Source organism: Suncus etruscus, chromosome 1 (genome assembly GCF_024139225.1).
Source record: "Suncus etruscus isolate mSunEtr1 chromosome 1, mSunEtr1.pri.cur, whole genome shotgun sequence".
In the NCBI taxonomy this organism is placed as follows: Eukaryota; Metazoa; Chordata; class Mammalia; order Eulipotyphla; family Soricidae; genus Suncus; species Suncus etruscus.
Window position 1 is genome coordinate 186593771 of NC_064848.1, and position 24660 is coordinate 186618430.

The 24660-nt window shown below is 42.0% G+C and overlaps 1 protein-coding gene and 1 non-coding gene across 3 annotated transcripts in view; one reads left to right on the forward strand and one right to left on the reverse strand.

Annotated features, from left to right (window-relative positions):
- FBXL20 (F-box and leucine rich repeat protein 20) overlaps positions 1-24660 on the reverse strand; it is a 93820-nt gene that overhangs the window by 29783 nt on the left and 39377 nt on the right. For both annotated transcript variants that reach the window (XM_049779940.1, XM_049779947.1), the window contains exons 3-6: positions 10998-11052; positions 8032-8106; positions 4006-4100; positions 1806-1874 (exon numbers count right to left, since the gene is read on the reverse strand). In XM_049779940.1, the coding sequence (XP_049635897.1) occupies positions 1806-1874; positions 4006-4100; positions 8032-8106; positions 10998-11052 (294 nt within the window). The remainder of the gene's footprint in view (positions 1-1805; positions 1875-4005; positions 4101-8031; positions 8107-10997; positions 11053-24660) is intronic.
- Positions 9252-9362, forward strand: LOC126025570 (U6 spliceosomal RNA). Its single transcript, XR_007501478.1, has one exon. It is a non-coding gene; the product is annotated as a U6 spliceosomal RNA (small nuclear RNA).

A 24660-nucleotide genomic window follows, 5' to 3' on the forward strand; every position in this document is an offset into this window, starting at 1 on the left:
AGAATCTTACCTACCGTACTATCAATATGCCACCTATTAAAAAAGTTTTTTTTAGTGGTTTTGGGTCACACCTGATTGTGCTCAGGAGTTACTCCTGGCTCTGCACTCAGAAATTATTCCTGGTGGGCTTGAGGGACCATATGGGATGACAGGGATCGAACCAAGGTAGGCCACCTGCAAGGCAAGTACCCACTTATTGTGCTACTGCTTCAGTCTCTGCCTTATTTAATTCAGTGTCAGGGACTGAACCCAAGTTCTCTAGTATGTAAGACACAGACTTTCCTGTTGACTCACAACTGTGCCAAGCTAAATTCGAACCGCAGTCCATCCAAGGCTAGCACAGGCAAGGCAGGCACCTTACCTCTAGCGCCACCGCCCGGCCCCATGCCAAGCTAAATTCTTAATCTCTATAAAATTAAGTATTCAAGTATTTCATCCTTCTGCATGAAAGGCAAACGCCTTACTTCCATGCTATCCCTCTGGCCCTATAAACTCTCATTTTAAGGTTCTTTATCAGTACTGAAGGAACAGTGGTTGTCAGAATTAATTAATTGCCAGTCATTGTCTTATACTTCCTCATGTTAAGAAGTTAAAAAATGTGTAACCTGGGCCCGGAGAGATAGCACAGCGGCGTTTGCCTTGCAAGCAGCCGATCCAGGACCAAAGGTGGTTGGTTCGAATCCCGGTGTCCCATATGGTCCCCCGTGCCTGCCAGGAGCTATTTCTGAGCAGACAGCCAGGAGTAACCCCTGAGCAACACCGGGTGTGGCCCCCCCCCCCAAAAAAAAAGTGTAACCTAAAAAGAAGTGTGACTTTCTGTTATTTAAGCAATTCTAAAGAATATTATTTCCTACATGTATCCTTTTGAATGGGAAGGTTCAGTGAATATTGGACCCTCCCTAGTCAAATATACTTCATCAGTGGCTTCATACCACTAAAGTTTTTGAAAATTTACTTTAAAAATATTTCAGTATTGGGGCCGGAGAGATAGCATAGTGGTAGGGTATTTGCCTGGCATGCAATCGACCCAGGACGGAGGGTGGTTTGAACCCCAACATCCCATTTGGTCCCCCATGCTTGTCAGGGGCGATTTCTGAGCAATTTGGTATCACTTGAAATATGTTATTATCCATACCTTGGACTGTGTTTTATGTATACCTTCTATGTCAACTGTATCTCTCACATAAAGGATATTTATTTTCATGTTTTGGGACACAATAGTGATACAAAGGGGTTACTTCTAGCTCTATACTCAGGTACTACACCTGGCAGTACTCAAAGGACCATATGGGATGTTGGGGATTGAATTAGGTTGGCTGTGTGAAGGCAATACCCTACCCATTAGACTAATGCTCTGGTTCCCAAAAATTATGTTCTACTTCTTTTTTTTTTTTTTTTTTTTTTGGTTTTTGGGTCACACCCGGCAGCGCTCAGGGGTTATTCCTGGCTCTATGCTCAGAAATTGCCCCTGGCAGGCACAGGGGACCATATGGGATGCCAGGATTCGTCTTTCTGCATGAAAGGCAAATGCCTTACCTCCATGCTATCTCTCCGGTCCCTCTACTTTATTGTGACTGACGAGCAGTCATTTAATAAATGTTCACAAAATTCATTACCATAGACTATTTAATCCTTTCCTTCTTTAATGTTACTTTTTCCTTTTAAAATATATTTCCTAAAATAAATAAAAATTCCCATTATAAAATCAAAATGAAAATTGACAATTGTATTTAAAATTTGCATTTAAAGATTGTATAGGTTATATATAGGAGCTACGACTTATCCTTCAAAAACAAAATACTTACGCATCTGTTGTTTTTGTACATCCATTGAGATTCAGTACTTCGATATTCCTACAGTTTTGTGCAAAGGTTCTGAAACAAAGTAAAAGGTTTAAAATGAAATGGGCCCAATCTAAGCCTGAGAGAACAGCTTAGCATTTGAATGCAAGCTATGCCAGCTGTGTGTGGCAAAAAAAAATAAATAAATAAATAAATCGAACCAGCTCTGAGTATCAAAGTAATTCACAATTGTGAACAAATAAAATTTTAACTAAAAACAGGGCTGGAGAAATAGCACGGAGATAAGGCATTTTCCTTACATGCAGAAGGTTGGTGGTTCGAATCCAGGCATCCCATATGGTTCCCTGAGCCTACCAGGAGGGATTTCTGAGCATTGAGCCAGGAATAACCCCTGAGTGCTGCTGGGTATGACCCAAAAACCAAACAAACAAACAAAAAAATTTTTTTAACTAAAAACATTTTCCAGGGTCATGGATGAGAGAGAGAGAACAGGAATTAAGGCACTTACATTATAGTTGGCTGACTAAATTTAATTCCCAATACTTCTGGAGTAACCTGTGAGCACAGTCAAGGAAGGAATCAAGTATCCCTCCCTCATAAAAATTTTGTTTTGGTTTTTAGGTCACACCTGTATGCTCAGAAAATGATGTGGTACTAGGGATCAAACCTGGGCCTCCTTTACGCAAAGTATGTGCTTCTATAGCCCACTGAGTTATCTGTCCAATCTCAATCATAAACTTACTTTGGGAGAGTGGGGAGCACATCCGATAGTGCTAAGGGCTGACTCCTAGCTTTGCATTCAGGAATCATTTCTAGCAGGGCATAAGAGGTCATATTGGGTGACGAGATTCGAATCCAGTTCTAGCTGGGGGCTAGAGAGATGGTACAGTAGACAAATGGATTATCTACTGTACCATCTCTCAGCCCCCTCATTTTAAAATACTGATTTTTGTCAAGCAAGGTTAAAAGTATCCTAACTTTGAGTACATTAAAGTTTAAAAAAATAGGGGCTGGAGAGATAGCACAAAGGTAGGGCGTTTGCCTTGCATGCAGAAAGTTGGTGGTTCGAATCCCAGCATCCCATATGGTCCCCTGAACCTGCCAGGAGCAATATCTGAGCGTAGAGCCAGGAGGAAGCCCTGAGCACTGGCGGGTGTGACCCAAAAACCAAAAAAAAAAAAAAAGTTAAAAAAATAACTTTTAGTATCTGGAACTGGTGATATAGTACAATAGATAAGGCACTTGCCTTGTATGCGGTGAAGTTAAGTAAATTCGGGTTCAATCCCCTGAACCCCATATGGTCTCCCAAACATGGTAAGAGTGATCCCAGAGCAGAGAGCCAGGCAGGAGTAAGACCAGAGCACCCGCCGAGAAATCTTACTCATGGTTTCAAAAGATCTATTTATAACATAAAAAACTGGTAGTATTTTTTTTTTTTATGACACCCAGTGATAGCCAGGGGTTACTTTGGCTCTGCACTTAGGAATCATTTGGGGACCACATGGGATGCAAGAGATTGAACCCACTTGTGTGCAGGGCAAGCACCCTAATCTGATGTGCTATCACTCTAGTCCCCTTTTGTTGTTGTTGTTGTTGTTGTTGATGCTGTTTTTGGGCCACACCAGGTGATGCTCAGGGGTTACTCCTGGCTATGTGCTCAGAAATCGCTCCTGGCTTGGGGGACCATATGGGACACCGGGGGATCGAACCCACGGTCCGTCCTAGGTTAGTGTGTGCAAGGCAAACACCCTACCACTTGTGCCACAGCTTTGCCCTCCCCCCTTTTCTTCTTTCTTTTTCTTTGGGGGGGGGGGAAACAGTAGGGGCATGAACAGTTGTTCTTACTGAATCCTCAAAATCTCATATCCTATTACTAGATTTTTCAGTATTTTGTTTTTTAGTTTTGGCCACCCTGGGAATACTCAGGGCTTATTCCTGGCTCTGCATTCAGAAATCACTAATGGCGGTGTTCAGGAGACCACATATGATGCCAGGGACTGAAATCAGGTTGCCTGTGTGTAAAGATATATTACACCAATAGCAATGTAGGCTGTACTATGGGGTTCAGCCCTGGGTGTTTTATATTATAAGCAATGGGGTTTAGAACAGCTAAGGATCTAAAAATTATTTATTTAGCCTTGTTGGTATAACTGCACTGATGCTAACTTGACCGAAGAAAGTAATTTAATCAATAAGTTCTTGCCTTAATGCATTGTCTCCTACTCCAAGACACCCACGAAGACTTAATTTTCGTAAAAAGCCCCCACATCTTTTGGAAATATTCTCCACAACTCGGCCCTGTAAAAATAAAGGTAAATAGAACAATTGTAAGTCACAACATTGATTTTTAAAATACATTCCCTTACTGATGAACAAGAAAGAATATCGATTTAAGTTTTAATTAACTCAAAAAGATGATTTTAACTTGAGATGCTTTTTACCCCCCCCCCCACCCTTTTCTTTTTGAGTCACACGGGGCAGCACTCAGGGGTTACTCCTGGCTCTACGCTCAGAAATTGCTCCTGGGAGGCTCAGGGGACCATATGGGATGCCGGGATTTGAACCACCATCCTTTCGCGTCTAAGGCAAACGCCTTACCGCTGTGCTATCTCTCCGGTCTCTTTTTACCCCCCCCCTTTTTTAACTGAATCACCACAAGATACAATTATAAAGTTTTTGGTGGTTATTTCAGTCTTACAACACCAGTCCCATCACCAATGTACACTTCCCATCACTAATGACCCCAGTTTCTTTCCCAGTCTCTCCATGGCCAAGCCTATAGCAAATATTTCACTTTTCTCTTTCTCCCTTTTCCTTTTTTTTTTAATTGTGGTTTGCAGTAATAGTTACTGAAAGGGTAGCATGTCTACCACTTTACCTCCTTTTCAGCGCCCAGTTATTGTCCAGTGTGACCATTTCCAATTGTCACTGTCATAGTGGTTTCTTCTCTATCCTAACTAAACTCTCCCTCTCTTTGTGGCAAGCTTCCTACCCTGGGCCTGTCTTTTTGGCCCTCATGTCTATTTTTATAAGAATGTTTATCTGGGCCCGGAGAGATAGCACAGCGGCATTTGCCTTGCAAGCAGCCGATCCAGGACCAAAGGTGGTTGGTTCGAATCCCGGTGTCCCATATGGTCCCCCGTGCCTGCTAGGAGCTATTTCTGAGCAGACAGCCAGGAGTAACCCCTGAGCACCACCGGGTGTAGCCCTAAAACCAAAAAAAAAGAATGTTTATCTGATTAATATATCTACTTGAAACATACCTAACTCTTCTACACTGTTATTTTGTTCACATGTAATATATTTTGTATTTCGGTAATGATGTTCTTATACTGTACTAACAGAAAATTGTCCCTTACAATTAAACCTCAGCTTTTAACGAACATTAAAGCTATTGTTTCTATGTCCTTTACTTTGAAACTATGTTTTTTTTTTCTTTTTGTTTTTGGATCAAACTCAGTAATGCTCAGGGGTTACATTTGGTTGTCTGGAAGGACCATATCAGATGCTGGGGAATTGAACTGAATTGGCTGCATTCTAGACAGACACCCTACCTGCTGTATTATCTTTCTGGCCCCTCTATTTTATTTCATTAAGATGTACCTGATGGGGTTCGGAGAGATAGCACAGTGCTGTTTGCCTTGCAAGCAGCTGATCCAGGACCAAAGGTGGTTGGGTTCGAATCCTGGTGTCCCATATGGTCCCCCGTGCCTGCCAGGAGCTATTTCTGAGCAGATAGCCAGGAGTAACCCCTGAGCACCGCCGGGTGTGGCCCAAAAACCAAAAAAAAAAAAAAAAAAAAAAGATGTACCTGATGATACTATGAGCCACTACCAGTTCATGGAATTCTGTAGTGCTGAAATCCAACCTGGCTCCTGGCCATGACATTTTATTTGGTGTTCAAAATAAGACTCAATAAACACTTTCTTTCTTTTTTTTTTTTTTTTGCGGGGGGGGGGGCACACCCAGCGGTGCTCAGGGGTTACTCCTGGCTGTCTGCTCAGAAATAGCTCCTGGCAGGCACGGGGGACCATATGGGACACCGGGATTCGAACCAACCACCTTTGGTCCTGGATCGGCTGCTTGCAAGGCAAACACAGCTGAGCTATCTCTCCGGGTCCCTCAATAAACACTTAATGAAACTTTGCTGAATCATTTTGTTGGGATATGTTATTTGAAATGTTTATATCCACTGACATTGGTGAACTGTACAAAACATAAATTCAGCATAATGTTAATGGATATTATTTTAAAAGCATTCTAAAGATAATGAAAACATGGGGGCAAAGAGATAGCATGGAGGTAGGGCATTTGCCTTGAATGCAGAAGGATGATGGTTTGAATTCCGGCATCCCATATGGTCCACCGAGCCTGCCAGGAGTGATTTCTGAGCCAGGAGTAACACCTGAGCGCTGCCAGGTGTGGACCCCCCCCCCCCCAAAAAAAAGAAGATAACAAAAACAATGTAAGCTTCTTACATGGATCCTCAGTAGTATATACAAACAAACAAAAAAAAAATCTGAATCTCGGGCCCGGAGAGATAGCACAGCGGTGTTTGCCTTGCAAGCAGCCGATCCAGGACCAAAGGTGGTTGGTTCGAATCCCGGTGTCCCATATGGTCCCCCGTGTCTGCCAGGAGCTATTTCTGTTTTTTTTTTTTTTTTTTTTGGGTCACACCCGGCAGTGCTCAGGGGTTACTCCTGGCTGTCTGCTCAGAAATAGCTCCTGGCAGGCAGGGGGACCATATGGGACACCGGGATTCGAACCAACCACCTTTGGTCCTGGATCGGCTGCTTGCAAGGCAAACGCCGCTGTGCTATCTCTCCGGGCCCAGCCAGGAGCTATTTCTGAGCAGACAGCCAGGAGTAACCCTTGAGCACCGCTGGGTGTGATCCAAAAACCAAAAAAAAAAAAAAAAAATCTGAACCTCTAAGTACTTTGAGTATTACTATTTCTATTTTCCTCATAAGAAAACCAAGAATCACAGAGATTAAATTCAGGTTACAATAATTTTGAACTTAGTTTAGAGAGAGTACAGTGAGTAAGGAACTTGTCTTGCATTCAGTCCCTGGCAACCTATATGATCTCTGAGCCTACTAGGAGTGATTCCTGAGTGCAGAACCAGGAGTACCTCTGAGTACTCCCAGGTATGGCCCAGAAACAACCACAATGAAAAATAAATTTAAGCTTAAGTCAATATGCTTCTACATTTGAGAAGGAAAACTCTGATAGAGAAAATGACAAAATATAGGGCCAGAATGATAGCACAGCAGTAGGGCATTTGCCTTGCATGCTGCTGACTCAGGATGGATGACCCAGGTTCAATCCCCAGCATACCATATTGTCCCAGAGCCCTCCAGGAGTAATTGCTGAGAACAGAACCAGGAGTAACCCCTGAGCATAGCCAGGTGTGCCCCCCCCAATAAAACAACAAAATATAAAAATATTCCCACAGTAAAAATAATTCTTAGGGCCGGAGAGAAAGCATGGAGGTAAGGTGTTTGCCTTGCATGAAGAACGGTGGTTCGAATCCCGGCATCCCATATGGTCCCTTGAGCCTGCCAGGGAAGATTTCTGAGCGTAGAGCCAGGCGGAACCCCTGAGCGCTGCTGTGTGTTACCCAAAAACAAAACAAAACAAAACAAAAAAAATTCTCCACAAAATGATCTATATACCAAAATTCAAATGGCGATAGTTTTACTCTACTTATTTCCAAATAAACAAAAATAAAAATAATAAGGTTTACTTTAAAATGAGCAAACACACGCTCACATTTGCATTGCAAAAATAAAAAAAGTAGGGCCAGAGAGATAGCATGAAGATAGGGTGTTTACCTTGCATGCAGAAGGACGGTGTTTCAAATACCAGCAGCCCCTTTGGTCTCCCGAGCCTACCAGGAGCGATTTCTAAGCAGAGCCAGGCGTAACCCCTGAGCACTGCCAGGTGTGGCCCAAAAACCAAAATAAATAAATAAATAAATAAATAAATAAATAAATAAATAAATAAATAAATAAATAAATAAAATTAAAAAGTACTATTAAAGTAACACTTCTGATTCTCAAAACTGAACAGCTCTGGGGAACATTGCAGCTCCCATGAAGTTCAGATGCATTGAAATTAATAGTTTCTCTCCCAAGGGAGAGAAGATTTATATGGTTGAGACTAATCAGCGCAATGCTGTAATTACATACTAACAAGAGAAATGGGGCCACATGCTGTATAATTATACCTCAATATCCCTCTGGAAATCAAACAGGTCAATTCGTTGCCAGTTACTGCCATCCAAAGCCAGAACGTTCCAGGCCTATTTTAAAGTAAGAGAGATAGAATGCTACATCAGAAATAAAAAAGCCTGTGATATTTAAGTCATAATTCAATTTACCAATGATTTAAATTGGTCTACATTTCTCATCTTCCAACATTAACTCCTAAAAGACTTAATTTCTGATTCATGTCTTTTTTTGCTTTCCAAATAAAAAATAAACAAAACAAAACAAAAAACAACCATTAAAACAACAACAAAAAACTGTGGAAATGTAACAGCTATGAAAAATCTTACTTTAGGGGGCTGCGGAAACAGGCTGTAGTAAGTTATGACCAGTTGTTGCTTTCTATCTGGCAACCCTATTTTGTAATAATAAAATAAGAAGGTTCAGCTGATAAAAAAAAACCTCATTTATCCCTCAAGTGGGAACAAAAGGACGCAATGTCTACCTATTATATATATGTATATGTATATGTATATATATGCTAACTATATATAGTATCACCAGTTGGTCTAGACCTCATTAACAATTTGTTCAATTAGGGGAAGGAGGAGTGGAGAGAGAGTACAGAGTGTAGGGCGTTTGATGAGAGAGACTGGGTTCTATCCCTAATATGTTTTCCCAAGCCTGACTGACAGGAGTGATCACTGAATGAAACAGAAGTAAACCATGAGCACTGTTGGTTTTGGTCCAAAAATAAACAAAAAAGAAAAATCTTTAAGTCTGGTGTTGGAAAGTGGGTTGAGGTGTTTGTTTCGCATACAGTCAAATCGGGTTTAATCCCTAGGACTATATATGGTTCCTCAACCAACTCCACTATGAATGATAAATCCTAAGAACCACAAATAAAAAACAAAACAGAACATCTTTTAAAGTTTACATTGTTTGGTGAGGGATGGGGATGAAAGAGAAAAAAGTTTTCCCTAATAAAAGATAAGGAGCAAACTGAAATTCTTAAAATTATTGAAAAATTACAAACTTGTGGGGCCCGGGCGGTGGCGCTAAAGGTAAGGTGCCTGCCTTGCCTGCGCTAGCCTTGGACGGACCGCGGTTTGATCCCCCGGTGTCCCATATGGTCCCCCAAGCCAGGAGCAACTTCTGAGCACATAGCCAGGAGTAACCCCTGAGCGTTACCGGGTGTGGCCCAAAAACAAAAAAACAAAAACAAAAAAAAATTACAAACTTGTGCTCGCTTCGGCAGCACAAATATACTAAAATTGGAACGAAACAGAGAAGATTAGCATGGCCCCTGCGCAAGGATGACACGCAAATTCGTGAAGCGTTCCATATTTAAAAAAAAAAAAAAAGAAAAGAAAAAGAAAAATTACAAACTCAAGAGGATCAGTTAGTTTTTCCTACAACAAATCCAATCATGGTTCAATAATTGGTTCTAAAAAAAGAAATTGGAGACATACTTCTAAATTTACAGAATAACTGCCAAATAACTGACAAGAAATATGTTGAAAGGCTGGAGAGGTAATACAGCAAGAAGGGGGAGGGTGTTTGCTTTGCCCACAACAAACTCGGGTTCCATCTTTGGCACCAATGTCCCCTAGGCATTGTTAGCAGTGATCCCTCTGCTTAGACCCACGAATAAACCCTGAGTATCTTCCAGGTATATCTGACCTCCTGTTTAGAAAGGAAAAAAAAAGAGTAAACAAGTAATAGTTATTCTAGGAAGCTATAGAGTTTGATACTTTTTTTTGAAGCCTCATTTTTTTTTTTTGGCCACACCCAGTGATGCTCAGGAATTACTCCTGGCTGTGCTCTCAGAAATCACTCCTGGCTTGGGAGACCATCTGGGATGACGGGGGTATTGAACCACAGCCCATCCTAGGCTAGTGTGGGCAAGGCAGAGATGCCTTACCCCTTGCACATTGCTCCGGCCCCACAAAGCTTCATTATTTTTTCAACAGATTGAAAAATGTTAAGGTTGGGCCTGGAGAGATAGCACAGTGGGTAAGGGAAATTTCCTTGCACACAGCTGACCAGGGTTTGCTCCCTGGTACTTTGCATAGACTACTGAAACAAGCCAGAAGAACCAGTGGGTGTGGTTAAAATCAAACAAATAAAATAACTGAGATACTATGTTTACTAGAACCATTTCTACTTAGCATCTAGCTCAGATTTGCTTTGCCCCTATGCTACTTTCATGTAGGAAACAAAAAACGGAGACTGAAAGTAGGAATAACAGGCACATCTCTCCTATCGAGGGGTGGTATATTTGAGTTATAACCAGCAGTGCTCAGGGATCACTCTTAGGGATAAAACCTGAGTCTCCAGCTTGCAAAGGTACACATTAGTCCTTTGAACAATTTTTCCAGTCCTTGAAAGTGGGGGTAAAGGCTACACCTGGCAATGCTTAACAAGCCATATGAGATGCAGGAATCAAACCCCAGGTTGGCCACATTTAAGGTAAGTGCCCTTCTAGTTGTATGGTATATGTGTACATCCATTTGTACAATCTAGCCCCAATACTGTGTATTTTTGAGAGGGCAGCAGTAGTGTGGTTTGAAGAAAATTCTGGGTCCACCTAACAGATAATCTGATTTTCAATGATACAATCCTATACAGCTAGTATCAGGCCTGGCACTGAATCTGGACGTAAATGCATTCACATAAAATATCTAGAAAATGATTGAACAAAAAAGTTTAAAAAAAACTGTAGGCACACACTCATTTTACAAATATCGCAATTATTATGGATTGAGAATATAATATCTGTATTATGAGAATTAAAAATCCATTTTCTTAGAACAAACCAAAACACCTCTTCTGTCACAATGTTTTTTTACTACACAAATATCAACAAGCAAAAATGATCAGGTAAGAAGAGTGATACAAAAATTAACTTTGAGAACTTTATCTGGTTATATGCTGGCACCAAATCAGGAAGAGCTTCCCCTGTAGTTCTTTCAATCATTCTTACCCTGGAGACCTGAGCACAGCGACACAAGGTAACCACATCCAGAAAAGAGAATATCCTAAAAAGAGGAGACATATAATTATATGATAAAGTTGTTTCTTATGATTTGTAGCTACACATCACAGGTGATGCTAAAGGACACAGAACACAAAATACAAAAACTTAAGCAATTTACTAAGATAAACAGGGATGAAAGTATCTTTTACTTAATAATGTGCTTTAAATACCACACAAGTTCACTTATTTACATCAAATGATGAAATATTTCTGAATGACATAATTTTTTTTGGGGGGGGGTCACACCTGGCAGCACTCAGGGGTTTACTCCTGGCTCTGCACTCAGAAATCACTCCTGGAAAGCTCAGGGGACCATATAGGATGCCAGGAATTGAACTACCGTCTGTCCTGGATCAGCCGCATGCAAGGCAAATACCCTACTGCTGTGCTATCTCTCTGGCCCTGCTTGACATAATTTAAAGGTAAAACAATTGTTACACTTCTAGCTATCAAAATAAATTGACTATGGGCAGAAGCAATAGTACAGTTGGTAAGGTGTTGCCTTGTATGTGGCCAAACCAGATTCAATCCTCCAGCAGCCCACATAGTCCCCAGTAAAATCTTGTCAGATCCCAATGGGAATAAAGTTATACAATATTATAGGGCCGGGCCAACAACAGGTATGGTGTTTGCCTTGAACGCGATCAACCAGGGCTTAATTTCTGACATTTCATATGGTCCCGAGTTTGCCTGAAATGATTTTTGAGCACAGAGAGCCAAGAGTACTGAGTGCTGCTGAGTGTGGACCAAAAACAAAAAAAATTTGAACAAATATGTTCATATGTGTTGTGAGTTACCTTTACTATTGATAGGAGAAAGAAAAGTCACTGTCCGTGTGTTAGCTCAGGTGCAGAGCACTTGCTTTGCATTTTTAAGGTCCTAGGTTCTAACCTATGCACCACACAAAACTGGCTAAAGAGGCCTTGAAATAAGAGAGAGTTAATGGATGCTTCATGTTAAATCTGACCCAGCCTCTCCAATGGTCTCCCAAGTCAGAAGCAATATGCAGGAAACAGTAGACTCAAGGGAGTATTATTCAGTGTGGCCCCAAAGCCAAAACCAACAAACACACACACCTGAAAAGAGCTAAAACATTAGATTTGGGGAGGTCTATGGATGGGTATCAGTGATAAAGTCCATGCTTTTCATGATTGAGACCTGGGTTTCAACCCAAACACCACACACATATACAAAAAGTCAAAGAGCAGGCAATAGGGGTAGGTACTCAGTTCAAAGGACTGGCATGATTTGTTTGATAGCACTAGTTTTTTGGTGTTTTTTTTTTTTTTTCCCATGTGATTCAGAGCTTGAAGTTCTCTAGGCTTATTGCTGGCTCTGCTTTCTCCTGGTAGTGCTTGGGGTACTATCTCTAGGCCCAGAAAGCATTTGTTTTTGAGGGGAGGGCCATAATGAGTGGTGCTCAGAGCTTACTTCTGACTCAGCTGAGGGGACCTTATAGGATCTCTGGCTCTGAAACTACTTTTTTTTTTTTTTTGGGTTTTTTGTTTTGGGGCCACACCCGGCAGCGCTTAGGGGTTACTCCTGGTCCCAGGCTCAGAGGACCATCTAGTATGCCAGGAATCAAATTGGGTTCCTCCTGGGTCAACTGTGTGCAAAAGCCTTACCGCTGTGCTATCTCTCCAGCCCCACTACTGACATTTTATTTTTTTAAAACTTTATTTGTTGATTGATATGGGTGTTGAGAATTGAACCAGGTCCCTCCTGGGATGGCCGCATGCAAGGCAAATGCCCTACCACTGTGCTATCTCTCCAGCTCCACAACTGACATTTAAAATGTCAATTGTTTTTTTGGTTTTTGGGCATTTGGGCATTGCTCAGGGGTTACTCCTGGCTGTCTGCTCAGAAATCGCTCCTGGCAGGCTTGGGGACCATATGGGATGCCGAGATTCGAACCACCATCCTGCATGAAAGGCAAATGCCCTACCTCCATGCTATCTCTCCGGCCCCTAAATGTCAAATTTTTTAAGGGTAAGGAGCTAGATACATAGAATAGCAGAAGGAGTACTGCCTTGTACTTGGACTGACCTGGGTTCTAGCCCAGCATGCATAGGGTCTCCCAAGCCCCACCAGAAATGATCCCTGAGCACAAAGCCAAGTGTAAGTTCTGAGTAATATGAGGTATGGCCCCCCAAAACCAAAAAAAAATGTAATAAAAATAAAAATTTAAAGTGCTGGAGGGATTAAGACAATTGCCTTAAGCACAGAGTAGAGCTAGGAGTATTCTGCTGGGATGTGGGTCAAAGCTCTCTTCCCCCACCTGCCAAAAATAAAGTAGAAACAACCTTAATCATCTATAAAGAATGCTTACTTATGGTGCACTCATTTAATAGATTAAGATAGTTAGAAGGCATTTAAAATAATATTGATGGGCCAGAGAGATAGCATGGATGTAAGGCGTTAGCCTTGCACGCAGAAGGTCGGTGGTTGGAATCCCTGCATCCCATATGGTCCCCTGAGCCTGCCAAGAACGATTTCTGAGCAAAGAGCCAGGAGTAACCCCTGAGCGCTGCCGGGTGTGACCCAAAAACAAAAAAACAAAAAACAAAAATTGAGCTACATAAACTGACCTAAAAAGAAGCCAATTATTATTAAGTGATAAATAACAAGCAGGTTATAAGATAATATTAATTTTTTATTTCACTTCTATGACTGAAAAAATATGTATGCACAAACACATGAGTGCTATACTGTACATACCATAAACCTAGATATGGGAGACTGCTTGTATGAGGCATGAGACCTTTGGGGAACACTGTGACCAGGACTAAGAAAATTATTAGATTGTTAATTTTGTTAACACCCAGGGGTGCTCAGGGGTTACTACTGCTATCTGCTCAGAAATAGCTCCTAGCAGGCATGGGGGACCATATGGGATGCCGGGGTTCGAACCAACCACCTTAGGTTCTGGGTTGGCTGCTTGCAAGGTAAATGCCATTGTGCTATCTCTCAGGGCTCAGCTTGTTAATTTGTATAATGTATCAGACTAATGAATAGTATGTATTACATTTGCTTGAAAATATTCCAGGCCTGAGAAAGACTTCTTTGGCTAAATTTGGCTATGCTTTAGGTTTTGATTATTGTCTGTTTAATAGTCCAAAATAGTCCTTCAGTATTGCTGGGATTGACCCCCAAAACACAAAAATAAAAGTTTTGAGGAGAGAGTTCAAAGGTCAGTATACAAGCTTTCCATGCCAGTGGCCTGAGTTCAATCCCTTGCACAAAACTGGTTGCATTATTCATATTAATTTCAGTTAAATATAATTTTTTTTTGTTTTTTGTTTTTGGGCCACACCTGGCAGTGCTCAGGGGTTACTCCTGGCTGTCTGCTCAGAAATAGCTCCTGGCAGGCATGGGGGACCATATGGGATACCAGGATTCGAACCAACCACCTTTGGTCCTAGATCGGCTGCTTGCAAGGCAAACGCCGCTGTGCTATCTCTCCAGGCCCAAATACAATTTTTTTCGTTTTGTTTTGGGGTCACACTCAGCAGTGCTCAGGGGTTACTCCTGGCTCAGAAATCATTCCTGGCAGGCTAAGGGGGACCATATGGGATGCCGGGATTCAAACTACCGTCCTTCTGTGTCTAAGGAAGACGCCCTACTGCTGTGCTATCTCTCCAGTCCAAATATGATTATTTTTAAACCTCGCATGCAGAACATTGGTGGTTCAAATCCTGGCATCCCTTTTGGTCCCCTGAGCCTGCCAGGAGCGATTTAATTTGGGGATGGGGTCAAGTCATACCCCAAAGCAGTGCTCAGACAGGCTCAGGGACCATATGGGATGCCAGGGATTGAAGCCGGATCAGCTACATGCAAGGCAATCAACCTAGCACAAACAACCTTAACCAAACTTCTACTCAGAAGAATTTATGCAAACTTAATCTATTTACATGTGATAAAATTTCATGTAATACAGTAACCCATTTAATTAAAAATATAATAACTAGGACTATATTAACGAGGAAATTCCATTTCTCTAAAGGAGGAACATTCTAGAACTGGTTAGGGGTGTTTTATTTTTTGGTTTGTGTGTATATGTGCGTGTGTGTGGCACGCGCATGTGTGTGTTATCAAATTAAGCAACTGGCAACATCTTTTCCAGGCAAGAATAATACTTTTGCTCTGTGGTACACAAAATTATTTTTATTTTTATTTATTTATTTATTTATTTATTTTTGCAATTAACATCCCTTCCATCCCTATGCCAGGAACTGAACAGATTCTCATACATTCCATCCATATTGGGATCAACTCTCCAACATCCATTTCATCCTCATTAATTAGTATAAGCTTGTCAAGGTGACTGGCTCAAACCTCAGCCAATCTGAGCTAATGAGATTTATGGGGAGGTTTTATTGGAATATCACTGCTAGTCCATCTCCCTCCTAAGAGTGAATAGACACATTGATCAAGTAATTTGTTGGCACATTATGCTATGCCCTTTGGAAAAAGAAGCTTTAGGCCTAAGATTCTGGACATCTGCTGATGTTCATGATAGAACAGAAGCAGATAACTGATGATACTGTGTGAACACCTAAATCAATTAATCGTGGAATCCTGTCCCAAGGGAATCTTTTTATCTAACATGTTCTTGAGTAACATCAACATTTTATTATATGTTGCTCTGTATTAAGTTACAGTTTCCGAGGAACTGTGAACAGTTAAATGAGGACTTATTCTATGTCCTTTTGTATGGAATAATCTCCCTCTCAGAGTTTGTATTAGGTTTTCTATTACTAACTTCTGAAAGTAATCGTGGGTCAACTATACTGTTAGAAGACTGCATTTTTTTAATTGGTTTTTGAGCCATACCTGGTGGCGCTCAGGGGTTACTCCTGGCAGGCGTGGGGGACATATGGGATGCCAGGAATTGAACCTAGGTCCGTCTGGGGTCAGCTGCATGCAAGGCAAATGCCCTACTCTATGCTATCTCTTCGGCCCCAGAAAACTGCATTTTTATTTATTTTGGGGTCGCACATGATGGTGTTCAAGACTTACTCTTGGCTCTGTATCGAAGAGCTTACTCTGGGGGGCTGAAGAGATAGCACAGTGGTAGGGCATTTGCCTTGCATGGGGCCTACCCAGGACAGACTTGGGTTTGACTCCCGACATCACATATGGTTCCCTAAGCCTGCCATACCCGGCAGCGCTCAAAGGTCACTCCTGGCTCCATGCTCAGAAATCGCTCCTGGCAGACTCGGGGGACCATATGGGATGCTGGGATTCGAACCACCGTCCTTCTGCTTGCAAGACAAATGCCCTACCTCTATGCTATCTCTCTGGCCTAGGAATTATTCTTTTTTTTTTTTTTTTGGTTTTTGGGCCACACCCCGCGGTGCTCAGGGGTTACTCCTGGCTGTCTGCTAAGAAATAGCTTAGCTCCTGGCAGGCACGGGGGACCATGTGGGACGCCGGGATTCGAACCGAAGACCTTCTGCATGAAAGGCAAATGCCTTACCTCCATTCTATCTCTCCGGCCCCATCAATAGAGATTCTTTTTTTTTGTTTTTTTGGGTCACACCCAGCGGTGCTCAGGGGTTACTCCTGGCTGTCTGCTCAGAAATAGCTCCTGGCAGGCACGGGGGACCATATGGGACACCAGGATTCGAACCAACCATCTTTGGTCCTGGACTGGCTATTTGCAAGGCAAATGCCACTGTGCTATCTCTCCGGGCCTGGAATTATTCTTATTTACATTTTACAGGTACAGACACTGGGCTCAGTAGAATCATATTAAAATATCATCCAGAGACTGGAGCAATAGCACAGTTGTAGGGCATTTGCCTTGCCTGATGCCAATCCGGGACAGATCCAGGTTTGATCCCCAGAATCCCATATGATCCCCAAGCCTACCAGGAGCAATTTCTGAGCACAGAGCCAGGAGTAATTCCTAAGCACTGCCAGGTGTGGCTCAAAAACAAACAGGGCCGGAGAGATTAGCATGGACGTAATGTGTTTGCCTTGCATGCAGAGGGTCAATGATTGGAATTCTGGCATCCCATATGGTCCCCTGAGCCTGCCAGGAGCGATTTCTGAGCATAGAGCCAAGAGTAACCCCCCAAAACAAACAAACAAAAACAAATAAATAAAACCCAAACAAACAAAAAAAGAGTTCACTTTGGGAAATCTAGAGACTATGAAATGTCTACGAATGAACCTGGGCTAGCTGCAAGTAAAACAAGCACTGTACTTTCTCTCCAGAAGCCTGAACTTATACACTGTTAAAGGTTGTCTAGTTAGGGGCTGGAAAGAGAGAGAATAGCAAGTAAGATGCTTGTGTTGCATGCAACAGATTCCCCGCACCCTATGTTTCCAGGAGCACTCCAGGAGTGACCAAAGGATAGAGTCAGGAGTAAGTCCTAAGCATTGCCAGGTGCTCCCCCCAATCAAAACAAAACAAAACAAAAAGAAAAACAAAGGATTTCTAGTTAGTTCCTTGCCATCTCAATTAAGACTGAGTTATTTTTCTGCAAACTTCTCATTCTTGGTAAAATTTAAGGTTATGGACAAACGTCCTCAGTGTCTTCTTCTAGATGTCACATTCATAACTCTCCTTGCAGACATTAAGCCCTTCCAAGTTCCTATAAACAGAATTCAACCAGTGTCTTTTTAATTGTAGCATTAAGTCTGGGTAAAGGTAATCCTTGGGGGCCCGGAGAGATAGCACAGCGGCGTTTGCCTTGCAAGCAGCCGATTCAGGACCAAAGGTGGTTAGTTCGAATCCCGGTGTCCCATATGGTCCCCTGTGCCTGCCAGGAGCTATTTCTGAGCAGACATCCAGGAGTAACCCCTGAGCACTGCCGGGTGTGACCCAAAAACCAAAAACCAAAAACCAAAAAAAAAGGTAATCCTTGGATAGGAGAACTTAAAAAAAGCTACTACAAATACTTGTCCACAAGCTGGACAAAGAGGTAATACTTGAAGAGTGAAACACCATCTCAATGTTGAGATTAACATTACCAGTGAAAGGATTTCTGAGATCACTGTCAATAAGCAAATCTTAAAAGGTATGCAATTCTCCAAACAGATTATCTCTATTTTATAGGCAGATCAATTCAGCACATGCCTTTGTAAGAGGTGGATCATCCATGACTTCATACTGCTCCTATAATACTACACCAGCAGTGTGTGCTTACTGATATGCCTAATGGATTAGGTGTTTTCTGTCTATAGTTTTTATTTGTAACCTGCAACAGTGTCCCTAAGGCAAGATAGTTAAACTAGCTCAAAAGCCCTGAAACCTGACACCAACTTGGCTTCCTTAAAAATAAAAATCGGGGCCGGTGAGGTGGGGCTAGAGGTTAGATGTCTGTCTGCCTTGCAAGCGCTAGCCAAGGAAGGACCACTGTTCAACCCCCCGGCATCCCATATGGTCCCCCCAAGCCAGGGGCAATTTCTGAGCGCTTAGCCAGGAGTAACCCCTGAGCATCAAATGGGTGTGGCCCAAACCCCCCCCAAAAAACAATAAAAACTCCAGGGTCGGAGAGATAGCATGGAGGTAAAGCATTTGCCTTGCATGCAGGAGGTCAGTGGTTTAAATCCTGGCATCCCATATGGTCCCCTGAGCCTTCCAGGAGCGATTTCTGAGTGCATAGCCAGGAGTAACCCCTGAGCACTGCTGGGTGTGACCCAAAAACAAACAAACAAAAAAATTTGGACTGAATGGGGCCAGAGTGTAACTGGGTGTGGCCCCAAACCAAAAAATAAATTTAAGATCTCTTGGGGCCTACAGCGGTAGGATGTTTGTCTTGCACATAGCTGACCCAGGTCGGACCTTGGTATGATCCCCGGCGTCCCATATGGTCTCCGAAGCCAGGAGCAATTTCTGAGTGTATATAGCCAGGAGTAACCAGAGTGTCAACGGGTGTGGCTCAAAAATCAAAAAAAAAATAAATAAAATCAAGATCTCAGGAGCTGGGCTGGAGAGATAGCATGAGATAGGGCATTTGCCTTGCATGCAGAAAGACAGTAGTTGAATCCCGGCATCCCATATTGTCTTTGAGCCTGCCAGGAGCATTTCTGAGCATAGAGCCAGGAGTAACACCTGAGCGCTGCTGGTGTGACCCAAAAAGCACCCCCCACAAAAAAAAATCTCAAGAGCTTCCTTCACTTTATTCTCATTACACACACACCTGACAGACTGAATAAAATTTTATGTAAATCAAGGCCAGAGCGATAGTGTAGAAGGTATTCCCAGCGTCCCACATGGTCACCCTTAACCCATCCCACCCCTAAGCCTGACAGTAATAATTTCTGAGCACAGAGTCAGGAGTAATCCCTGAGCTTTGCTGGGTGTGGTCAATAACAAAACAAAAAAAAATTATAGAATACATCAACATTGTAAGCTTCCTTGGAATCAATGAGAATGCATAATGCAGAAATTAGCTAACATTAGAGGGTGGAGAAGTCTGAAGGTCTGGAAAGCATATCTGGCATGCACAGAGAACTGAGTTCTGTTTCTTAAACTGCATGACTTCCTAAGCACCACTGACTGGTATGGCCCTCAGCACTAGAAATTATGGAAGTTAGCAACCTCTTGAGAGGCTTGCCAATAGTATTCCCTGGACAGCATCTCAAACTTGTTTTGAGGGACTAGTTTTTTGATGAATTTCTCAAGGAGACAGTTTATTCATTTTGTTATAATTTGTTGCTTAAAAAAAAAAGAAGGGCAGGGCCCGGAGAGATAGCACAGCTGCGTTTGCCGATCCAGGACCAAAGGTGGTTGGTTCGAATCCCGGTGTCCCATATGGTCCCCCGTGCCTGCCAGGAGCTATTTCTGAGCAGACAGCATCGCCGGGTATGGCCAAAAAAACAAACAAACAAAAAAAAAAGCGCAGTTTATGTATCTCCATTAAGAAAGGTCTCCTGAAAGATCTATTTCTCCTGATTTCCATTCCTACCCATGGACTTTCCCTTTTGCTAGTTCTGCTTTGGAATTAACTCTGCTTCATAAAGCCTAAATATCATTATATGCTGAATCCTGTGGTATCTCCTAATAAATCACAATAGACTTAATAGACCTCCAAGGAGGTCTTGAGCCCTAAAACAACATAATTACCTCCCACTTTTGAATACAGAAAAAAATTCAGTTTAGAAGTTCATCTGGGGGCCCGGAGAGATAGCACAGCGGCGTTTGCCTTGCAAGCAGCCGATCCAGGACCAAAGGTGGTTGGTTCGAATCCCGGTGTCCCATATGGTCCCCCATGCCTGCCAGGAGCTATTTCTGAGCAGACAGCCAGGAGTAACCCCTGAGCACTGCCGGGTGTGGCCCAAAAAAACTGAAAAAAAAAAAAAAGAAGAAGAAGTTCATTTGGGACTAGCAAAGCAGATAGTGGTTGCCAGCACCCCAACTAGGAAAAAACAAATCAGAAGTTCATCTACCAATCATGAGTAAAGTAGTAAAGTTATGTATCATCAGTTATAACTTAGCATGCCAAGAGTTTAAATTAAAAAGTCATATATAAAATCCATGTCCTTATATAAGCAATAAGCTTTCGAAGCTGCACTTTTTGGGGATAAAGGGCTGGGTCACAGCCAGCAGTTCTGTAAGCTTACTCTTTACTCTGCTCAGGGCTCACTCTTGGCAATGCCAGGAGTTTACCTGTAGTTCTGGGGATCAGACTAGGCTTGATTTTGCAAAGCTAGTATCTTACCCACAATTGTACACTCTCTTTGGCCCTAGCTGCTTGTTTCTGAGCTATACCCATCTATGCTCATGGCATACTCCTGGCAGGTTTTAGGGAACCATAAAGGATGCCATGGGTTAAACCTACATTGACAATGTGCAAGGCAAGCACCCTACCTATCTGGCTTTCCCCACTTTTCGAACAAACCACCTTAGGTCCTGAGTTGGCTGCTTGCAAGGCAAACACAGCTGTGCTATCTCTCCGGCCCCTCCCCACTCTTTTTTATTTATTTATTTTTGGTTTTTGGGTCATACCCGACAGCTCTCAGGGGGTTTCGAACCACTGCCCTTCTGCATGCAAGGCAAATGCCCTACCTCCATGCTATCCCTCCAGTCCTTTTTTTTTTTTTTTTTTTTGGTTTTTGGGTCACACCTGCTGATGCTCAGGGTTACTCCTGGCTGTCTGCTCAGAAATAGCTCCTGGCAGGCACGGGGGACCATATGGGACACCGGAATTCGAACCAACCACCTTTGGTCCTGGATCCGCTGCTTGCAAGGCAAACGCCGCTGTGCTATCTCTCTGGGCCCCCTTCGGTCCTTTATTTATTTATTTTTTTATTTTTGGTTTTTGAGTCACACCAGGTAGGGCTCAGGGGTTACTCCTGGCTGTGCGCTCAGAAATCGCCCCTGGCAGGCACGGGGGACCACATGGGATGCTTGGATTTGAACCACCTTCCTTCTGGATGTAAGGCAAATGCCCTATATCCATGCTATCTCTCTGTCCTTTTTTTTTTATTTTTAACTTTGTTTTATTGCTAAAATGGCAAGTGTAGTCTCAGGCAGTCTTATTACATATGTCATTTTTATAGTCATGTCATCCTGAGAAGCAATCTTTGAGAAATAAGTCACTCAGCAACTCTTGGCAAGCACACAAGAGTCTTTGTTTCCTAAATGTTGACATTCATTTTTCAAGATGTACTCCTAAGTAAATGCATATGGTTCTGCTATGAAAGAGAGTACTGTTAATTCTGCCATTGAATTTCACATTATGCAAACAGTGGACTTTCTCTCACTAGAGCATCAATAATGAACTTTTGTTTTAACAGGGTAGGAGAAATAGTAAATGAAAGCTAAGAGGAAACTAGAACACTTTCGTAATTCATTGAAAGCATGGTTATGGCCTACTAAATTACAAAAAAGTATGTTCCTAACAACACAATTTTTCTCCTTTTACAATCAACAATGCCCCAGATAAACCAAATCGAATGTAAGAAATCAATTTAACAGTATTTTGGGACCAGAGATAGCATGGAGGTAAGGCGTTTGCCTTTCATGCAGAAGGATGGTGGTTCAAATCCTGGTATCCCATATGGTCCCCCGAGCCTGCCAGGAGCTATTTCTGAGCATAGAGCCATGAGTAACCCCTGAGCACTGGCAGGTGTGATGCAAAAACCAAAACCAAAACCAAAAAAACAGTATTTTAACAGATAGTTAATACACAGGCATGGCATGAAAGTCAAAATATATGACTACAAATAGAAAGCTAAAAAAGTGCTGACAGGTGCTAGAGTGACAGTAAAATAGAGAATATAGGGAGCCTGCCATACATGTGGCAAACCCAAGTTTGATCCATGGCATCCCATATGAAGCCTCATTAGAGTGATCCCTGAATGCAACAGAGCCAAGAGTAATTTCTGAGCAACTCTGAGTGTACATACTCTAAAAACAGAAATAAAGCACAGAATGACAACAGTAATTCACAGAATTAAATTTTGTTTGGGGGCCATGACTAGTGGCATTCAGAAATCACTCCTTTGGGGCCGGAGCGGTGGCGCTAGAGTATAAGCGCTAGCCTATCACAGACCGCAGTTAGATTCCCCGGTGTCCCATATGGTCCCCCCAAAACAAAACAAAAAAATCACTCCTTTATTATTTTTTGGTATATTTAGGGGGCCACACCCGTTTGGTGCTCAGGGGTTACTCCTGGCTATGCTTTCAGAAATTGACACCTCTCTGGCTACGAAATCACTCCTTTAATGTTTGAGGACCATATTAGATGTCAGGGTCAAATCCAAATTGGCCGATTGCAAAACAAATGTCCTATCCATCATGTTGTTGCTCTGGACAAAGAATTAAATATTCTTTGTTTGTTTTTAGGACATACCCAGCAGTACTTAGGCGTTAGATCCCAGGTTCTGGGATCCATATGGGATTCCAGGGATCGAATCTGGATTGGCTACGTTCAAGATAAATGCCCTACTTGATACGCTATCATATCATTCTGGTTTCCGAGATTTAAATATTATTAAGTCCACTCTGATAAAATAAAAAAAAAAGTAAACACGCAAACAAACCAGGAAGAGTAAAAACATCTTATGGTAGAATTCCTATTGGTAAAAAATAAATAAATAAAAAATAATTCCTGGACGGAGAGATAGCATGGAGAATTTGCCTTGCATGCAGAAAGATGGTTATTGGAATCCCGGTATCCCATATGGTTCCTCGAGCCTGCTGGGGCAATTTCTAAGCGTAGACCCAGGAGTAGCCCCTGAGCGATGCCAGGTGTGACCCTCCCAAAAAAAACAAGCAAACAAAAAAAGAAACACCCCAATTTAACAGACTGGACATAAAACAAGAGCTTACTAAACCCTTTGCCATTATATTAATGACTTCCTTGGTTATGCATTAATTTTCACAAGCTGATACTGTACTTTTTTTTCTTTCACCTATGTGGAAATAAATGTATTATGATCAACTATATAATGCATTTTATTTAAATAAATTTTAAAAAATGAGTATTAGGGGTCCAGAGCGATAGCACAGCAGTAGGATATTTGCCTTTTACATGGCCTATCCAGGACAGACCTAGGTTGGATCCCCAGCATCTCATACGGTCCCCCGAACCAGGAGTTATTTCTGAGTGCATAGCTAGGAATAACCCCTTAGTGTCATATGGTGTGGCCCAAAATGCACCAAAAAAAAAAAAGGAGTATTAGAACAATGTCAGTGTATCTTCCCACAAAATATCTAAAACACTTCCACAGTGGTGAAGCAGAATGCAAATGTCTTATCTAAGAGATCAAAGTTCATGCTATTGTCAATAAATATACTCACATCCTGCACCTCCTATTATGCTACATGAAGGACATAACACCATTTTTACAGTATATTAAACAAAATAGTCTTATTTTATTCATTCATTTATTTTATTATTATTATTAATATTATTTTTGTTGTTTTGTTTTGTTTTTTGGGCCACACCCGGCATTGCTCAGGGGCTACTCCTGGCTGTCTGCTCAGAAATAGCTCCTGGCAGGCACGGGGGACCATATGGGACACCGGGATTCGAACCAACCACCTTTGGTCCTGGATCAGCTGCTTGCAAAGCAAATGCCACTGTGCTATCTCTCCGGGCCCTCATTTATTTATTTTTGGGGTTATACCTAGCAGTGGTCAGAAACCAAAAAGGTTTAAGCAAAAGGAAAAGGCAAGCACTTTACTGCTTATACTCTCTCTCCAACCCAAACTCCTTAATTTAATCATGAGGAAACATCAGACAAATAAAATTATAAGTCATTCTATGAAATAATTAGCTTGTGCATTGAGCTAACTCACAGAACTAGTGCTGGAGCTCTGCATGCTAAAGCCATTTCACCTTAATCTAGTACACATAGTCCTGAGCACAAGGTCAAGAACAATCCTAGAGCATGGCTGGGTGTGGGTCCATGATAAAAAAAATAAATATTTCATGTTCTTAAAAAAAAAGAAACAAACAAACAAAAAATCCTAAGGAGCCAGAGTGATAGAACATTTGCCTTTCATGTGGCCTAACAAAAATATTCATGGTGTTACAATTTGGGAAATTAGCATACTCATCACCATTCAATCTCCCTCCTTTTCCAACTCATGACTACTTACTTCCATACTCTAGAGTAGGAGTCAGATACCCCTAATTTTCCTCCC